This window comes from Camelina sativa, chromosome 2 (assembly GCF_030686135.1).
Source record: "Camelina sativa cultivar CO46 ecotype springtype chromosome 2, ASM3068613v1".
Taxonomy (NCBI): Eukaryota; Viridiplantae; Streptophyta; class Magnoliopsida; order Brassicales; family Brassicaceae; genus Camelina; species Camelina sativa.
Genome location: NC_141881.1, coordinates 10,454,276 through 10,460,959, shown reverse-complemented (window position 1 = coordinate 10,460,959; position 6,684 = coordinate 10,454,276). Strand labels below are relative to the sequence as shown.

Here is a 6,684-nt window from a genome sequence, read left to right as displayed (position 1 = left end):
ATGTGGATACCCCATGAATACACACTTACGACTTCTGGAAGCGAATTTGTCACCCCCTGTAGATTGATTATGCACATAACATAGACTCCCAAAGACACGCAAGTGACCATAGGATGGTGGTGTCTTGAACAAACGCTCGAACGGAGTAATGTTACCCAAGACAGCAGATGGCGTGCGATTAATCAAGTACCCAGCTGTTAGTACACACTCGCCCCAAAATTCAATGGGCAAGTTAGCTTGGAATCTTAATGCTCTTGCCACATTAAGTATATGTTTGTGCTTGCGTTCGACCCTTCCGTTTTGTTGTGGTGTACCCACACAAGATGTTTCATGTAAGATCCCATTAGCTTGAAAGTACCCCGTCAGCGTCATAAACTCAGTACCGTTGTCAGATCAAATTGCTTTGATAGGAGCACTAAACTGACGTTCAGTGTAAGCGAAGAAATTTTTCAAGCAGTTTGGAACCTCTGTTTTATCCTTTAACAAGTGTATCCACACTCCTCTGGAATAATCATCTACGATTGTTATAAAGTATCGTGCACCAGAGTGGGATGGTGTCCGATAGGGACCCCAGAGATCAACATGAATCAATTGAAAAATGAAACTTGTTTTATTGATACTGATTGGAAAACAATCTTTAGTCTGCTTGGCTCTCATACAAACATCACAAGCTTTATTCGGATGATTAATAGAAACTGAACTAGAAAAATTTGGAAGCATGGCTACAACAGCAGGTGACGGGTGACCCATTCTTCTGTGCCATAGCTCAAACGAGAGATCTTCCTTTATTGTGACTGATCCTGCGGTCTCTATAGAACTGCAGAAATGAAAGGTTCCTCCTACCCTCCTACCAGCTCCAATCACTGTCCTCAAACTGCGGTCCTGAACCACAAGAAAACTGTCAGCCATCTGAACAACACAGCTGTTTTCATCCATCAACTGTCCCATAGAAATCAAATCTGACTTGAAATCTTCTACAAAATACACTGACTTCAGAACAAGATTTGGACCAATGTGTATTGTCCCTTCCTTATGAGAAATCCTCTCTCTACCATCAGCCATAATCACTAACACTGGGGCCATATCACGCACATCAGACATCAATTCAAACTTTCCAGTAAGATGATGTGAAGCCCCTGTATCCATTATCCAAGATGGTTTAGAAAACGTACCCGTTACTTTTTCTGTTGATGTGTCTTTGGTTGCATTGAGGATGCTTTTGATGGAGTGCCACTGTTGGTCGGTAAGTCCACTAACGCCATCACGATCCGGATCCGTGATAACGTGATTTGTGTGTTTAGTTCCCTCCTTATCTATATTCGGAACATAAACTTGATTAGCGAAAGCCATCGATCCACGACCTCTGCCACTGCTAGATCCTCCGCTTGAGTTAGAGCCACCTCTTCCCCGTCCTTGAATTGTTCTACTCTTTGGTCTATCTCCCCACCACTCTGGATATCCTATCACAGCATAACAATTTTCTTCAACATGACCGAAGCGATTGCAGAGGCGACACTGCAGACCCTTTGCTTTCTCTTTCTCCTCTAGACGAAAGCGGGGTTTTGTGTGAACAGAAAACGAAGTGACTTCTGGTTTTTCCTCCACATGTGCACGGAGGTCCTCTTCTTGTCGCACTATGTTATACACTTCCTCCAAAGATTGAACTGGAACACGTGCAACGAGACTCGAGCGAACTGCACGATAGTGATCATCAAGTCCACACAAAAATTGATGAACTTTGTCTTCATCTATCCTTCTCTTGTGCCGCAGCCAGATCACAAGTGCAGCGTCCACACGTACACGCTTTGATGGGACGATAGGCTGCAAGACTGTCCCATATGCGATTCAGTTTGCCATAGTAGGCTTCAATGGCTATTCCCCTCTGCTTGCAACATGCTAGTTCAGACTGAATCTGTTGAATGCGGGAACCATTCATCACAGCAAATCTCTTTTTCAAGTAATCCCAGAGATCCTTCGCCACATCTCTGTGAGAGATCGTCGATCGTAGCATCGGATCGATGCTCATCTTTATCCAAGACACCAAGAGGGCTTGAATCGTCCACCAATCTTCCAAGTCAGGAGAACCTTCATTCGGTTTGGCGATGGATCCATCCAAAAAACCAAACTTCTTGCGTGAAGTCAAAGCCGTCTTCATTCCGCAAGCCCATTCATCGTAGTTGATTCCCTTCAAGAGTGGATGAGAGATCACCGCACGAGGGTTATCTGCCGAGGTCAAGTCATAAGGTGAGATGGTTCTTCTCACCTCCACATTCGCTGTTGCTGTAGTAGCAGTCGGTGTCGGGTTCGTCGTCATCGTGAAAAAAAATTTTCAAAAAAGCTTTTCAGGCTCTGATACCATGAAAAGAGATCAATGTCGATGAACTGTTGTGTCGTTTATTCAGTGAAGATGAATGCATTTATACAGAACCGAATAGAACACTAACTAGAATCTAGTGTAATCTTAACTACAACATGAAATGCGGAACGATATGATCTTAGACAAAAGAATATTCACATTAAAAGAATATGCTCTATTCTTATTCCAATAAGACTGTTGTTGTTATTGTTGAACTGTGAATCGACTGATTGGATTTATGTTGGTTTTGCAGAGATTGTAGGACTTGAAGAGCATGTAAAAGCTTTAGACGATCAAATACTTCGTGAGGAAAAGGAAAGAGAAGAGATCAGGATCAGTATCGAGAGCTTGAAGCAAGCTGAAGCAAAACTTGCCGAGAAAGAGAAGCAAAACAAGCTGAAGCAAGAGCAGGATCGACAGCTGGAACAAGAGAAAGAAGAACAATTGAAACAAGAGCAGTTGAAACAACAAGGTAATACTTAATGTTACTGTAGTTAAGGCGAAAGAACTTACTATTGTTGTTAGTGTTTATCTACTGTTGTTGTTATTGTTGATCTGTGAATCGATTGATTGGATTTATGTATTGTTTCGCAGAGATTGGCGGACTTGAAGAGGATCTAAAAGCTGTAGGAGATCAAATACTTTGTGAGGAAAAGGCAAAAGAAGAGATAAGGATCGAGAGCTTGAAGCAAGCTGATGCAAAACATGCCGAGAAAGAGAAAGAAGAACAATTGAAACAAGAGCAATTGAAACAACAAGGTACTAATTAAGGCAAAATAACATACTATTGTTGTTAGTCTTTGTCTCTGAATCGATTGTTTTATTGAAGATAGACTGTTGTTGTTATTGTTTTGTCGATTCAGAGAAAAAGGCAAAAGAAGCAGAGGATGCGAGATCAGATGTTGTGGCTGGAACTGATTTATATAGTTATGCGCCGCCAGAGTCGCCGGAACCAGCTCTTACTCCACAACCGCCAGGGCAATGGAGGATCCCGCAGATATCAATAGCTCCCAAGGGCATGATAGTGGAACGTGAGTTCACGAAGTGCTGCATTGATGTTGGAAAGCAGTTAACAATGTGTACTATCTCGGAGAAGCTTCTTGAAGCTGAGCCAGTACTAGGTCAGCAAATTGCACTGAACCAGAGGTACTTGTGCTACTCATTGAGAGGAGGAGACATTGAAGTGCTATCCAGATATAATCCTCGGTTGAGAGCTTTGTTGGTGGGTCATTCTAAGGTTAGTTTCTCATCTCTCATGCTTTTCTTTTTCTAGCTGCCTTTGCTTACTACAATATTATTTTTCTAACTGTATTTTCCTTTGTATTTTCCTTTGTATTCAGAGAGTGACAGACATGTCTTTCTTTGGAGAGGATGTTAATTTGTTGGCTTCCATTAGTTGTGATGGAAATGTTTTTGTGTTCGTTATCTCTGAAAGCGGAGATGATCAGCCTCAGATTGCTGGTAGTATAGTTCTTTCTCTAACTATACCAACAACAAAGACATCCATAGTCACACATAATCCACGGGTATCTTGGCACCCATACAAAAAGGTAGTCATTTAAACATGTTCTTGTCTTTTACATTATTCAAATGTCTGTGCTCTGTTATGCTAATTCTTTTAAAAAAAATTGGCAGGAAATCTTGGTGATTTCACTTGCTAACAGTGTTTATCGAATTGATACCACAAAAGTTTGCAGCGATCGTGTGCAAATCTTGACTAGACATAAGGATGAAGTTACAGATTTGTCCTTCTGTCAACTCTATGATAAGAGGATTACCCGCTTGGCTTCTTCTTCCCTTGATGGTGTGGTAAACATATGGCAAGATGACAAGAACAAACTGGTTTCAAAGATTTGGTGTATTGAAGGTCCAATATCATCTGTTAAGTTTGTGAAATACCAAGATAGACCACAATGCAACACCATTGTCACCACAGGGGTAAGCCTTTTAAGACTTTAACTTACATTTTTTTTTTTTTTTCTTGTTTACTAATCTTTGATTGTGTTTGTCATGTCATAGGTACTTATGAACCATGAAATAAGAATATGGATTCAAGATCATGGAGATGGGTGGCTCATAAGTGAAAAACCGTGGATCTGCAAGCAGACACTTGTCTTGACAAGTTCTCCTGAGGTATCAGTTAATAATGCTTTCTTCAGCCAGTTCATGCCACTCTTCGATCAGAATCTGCTTATACTGGCAAATGCAAGTGGGGAGTTTTATGTTGTGCATTTGGATTATGGTTCTTCTCCAAATGACACAAGGATGGATTATGTGTCCAAGTTTAGCGTCCCAGAGCTTTGTGGGGAGAGTTGATTCCCTTGAAGACCCCTTGGTGAAGATTTATTGTCTGCATGCAGAATCAGTCAAGCAGTGTACACTTCCAGGACGAGTTCAAGTTCAGACTACTTCTGTACCAAGAGCAGCAGTTGTGAGTGCTCCATTAGCCTCTCCATCAGCCTCTACATTAGCATCTACATCAGCATCTACACCAGTCTTCCGTCCTCACCTTGGTCCTCACCTTGATCACATTGTTGGGAGGGAGATCCGTGATTCATTTGCACCAGGTGGTAGAGGCAGAGAAGCAATAAAAGAGTGTCTAAAACTTTGTTTTGAGGATTGGGTTCTACCTGCCTTTGAAAGATCTTGCAAGGCTATGTTTCAGCAGATTGATGAAGGCTTTCATAAAGGATTTGGAGAACATACTAGCTTGGTGGAGAAGCGAATTGACCTTGCAACAGCAAGGTTGGACACGCTACTTACAACATCTGAATGTTCACCTGTGCCGAGCTGGGGCCAAGTTTCCCCTGAGTCTCTTGTTGATAGATGGATCAGTGTACGACGTCTAGGTGAAATCAGTTACACTGAGTTCCTCATCAAACAGTATGACGCTGAATCAGTAAGTCTTCAGTTTTTTTACTTTTATGCTGATGTTGCTTATCAGATCATCTCTCAGCCATTCTAAGAGATATAGTTTTCAGGGAAAACACTGCCTGGTGACTGCTCTAAGCGACTCATGCGAGTGGATGAATCTCAGAGATGTAAAACCAAATTGTTATAAATCTTACTCCTTTTTTTCTTTAGAAGCTGAAACCTCCATTCTCAAACTCATTGCAGATTCCGGAAGAAGATATTGCACCTGGGTTCCCAATACGGAAAAGCTTTCTTAAACCAGGTGAAACTAACAACTGGTACAGTTCCCAACAAAATAACTTTCAATGCTAAAACCCTATAATGACACAATTTCTCGATAAAACCTCTTATAGGTTAGCAAAACTCCACTGGGATTCCTAAGATCGAAGAACTTGATATGGGAAAGTCTAGATAGCAAAGGACTGCTGCATGACAACATTCCAGACGTGACCCGTCTTATAAACCTTTGTTTGAGATAATTACAATCACTTCAACTCTTTTTATGCTGCTATTTGGAACCCGAGAAGAAATAGGTCCTAACAAGTAGAACTTGTATAAAACGAGATTATAAACTTCTTAGCAAAAAGTCTTTCTATTAAATTATAGTAATGCAAAAAGTCTTTGGGAGAGGAGAAGAATTGCCTCTTTTTCTTTGCAGGATTACTAACCTTTTTCAGCTGTTGGGTTAACGGTTGGCTCAGGATTACTAACCTTTTTCAGCTGTTGGGTTCTTCTTAGTTGATCTCAAACTCTTGGCTTGCAGGCGGATTTCCCGCTTCAACTTTTTCATTCTTTGTAACTTTTCCTCTGTTCACCGCCTCTATTTACATTTGAGGAATCAGCCTTCGTTGTCTCTACCCAAGCCTCAGACCACAAAGAACCCCTTTTCATTTTCTTGAGAAAATTAGCAGCAATCTGCTTTTTCTAGCCATCGCTTGTGTTGTTAGCCTTGTTTTCTTGATGAAGCCAGAATTCAAACTGGTCTTCACGTTTTTGATTCCTACCTTTCTAGCCACTGACTGAGGGTTTTCACCCTTTACTCTTTAGCCATTTACTCGGAACTAATATACCCGAAGAGAAATGTCCCGTTATTATTGTTATAAGACGAATTCAATGAATTGACTTCGTAATTGCAACGGGACCCTTGTACTAAATACCTAAAGAGTTTACCATTGGTTACAATGCTAAAAGCTGTTGTCCAAGTTGGCATTGAAAAATATTGAAACGATGTCTTGGAACAGAACGGGGTACCTTGACGCTGCCTTGAGCCGCAGAAAGATTAGCACAAAACGTTAGACCTAACGATACACGCACCACAAGCTTGTGCCAAGTCCAAATCAGAGTGAGAAATTGCTCCCACTCCACTATGAACAATGTTCACAAATACCTAGCCAATATAAAACAATGGGAAAATT

The 6,684-nt window shown here is 41.1% G+C and overlaps 2 protein-coding genes across 2 annotated transcripts; one reads left to right on the top strand and one right to left on the bottom strand.

The window, feature by feature from the left end:
- Positions 1 to 393: 393 nt before the first annotated feature.
- On the bottom strand, positions 394 to 2,314 carry LOC147948416 (uncharacterized). The gene is made up of 2 exons (XM_087466707.1): positions 1,801 to 2,314; positions 394 to 1,694 (listed from the first exon to the last, which is right to left on the bottom strand). Exons 1-2 carry the CDS (start codon positions 2,312 to 2,314, stop codon positions 394 to 396), a joined length of 1,815 nt encoding a protein of 604 aa, XP_087322833.1.
- A 131-nt stretch (positions 2,315 to 2,445) lies between these two features.
- LOC147948415 (enhancer of mRNA-decapping protein 4-like) lies at positions 2,446 to 5,932 on the top strand. Its single transcript, XM_087481385.1, has 9 exons — positions 2,446 to 2,828; positions 2,951 to 3,115; positions 3,220 to 3,593; positions 3,697 to 3,906; positions 3,992 to 4,294; positions 4,376 to 5,255; positions 5,338 to 5,397; positions 5,474 to 5,531; positions 5,623 to 5,932. The coding sequence occupies exons 3-6, from the start codon at positions 3,375 to 3,377 to the stop codon at positions 4,670 to 4,672; spliced, it is 1,029 nt and encodes a 342-aa protein (XP_087337511.1). The 5' UTR covers positions 2,446 to 2,828; positions 2,951 to 3,115; positions 3,220 to 3,374; the 3' UTR covers positions 4,673 to 5,255; positions 5,338 to 5,397; positions 5,474 to 5,531; positions 5,623 to 5,932.
- The last annotated feature ends 752 nt before the right edge of the window (positions 5,933 to 6,684 follow it).

Excerpts from the sequence above, each read along its gene's own strand:
- LOC147948416 (XM_087466707.1), bottom strand. The coding sequence starts at position 2,314 with ATGACGACGAACCCGACACCGACTGCTACTACAGCAACAGCGAATGTG. Across the intron at positions 1,695-1,800 it reads CTATCGTCCCATCAAAGCGT|TTCGCTCGAGTCTCGTTGCA; the intron begins GTACGTGTGGAC and ends ACTATCGTGCAG.
- LOC147948415 (XM_087481385.1), top strand. The coding sequence starts at position 3,375 with ATGATAGTGGAACGTGAGTTCACGAAGTGCTGCATTGATGTTGGAAAG. Across the intron at positions 3,907-3,991 it reads CTTGGCACCCATACAAAAAG|GAAATCTTGGTGATTTCACT; the intron begins GTAGTCATTTAA and ends AAAAATTGGCAG. Across the intron at positions 4,295-4,375 it reads ACACCATTGTCACCACAGGG|GTACTTATGAACCATGAAAT; the intron begins GTAAGCCTTTTA and ends GTCATGTCATAG.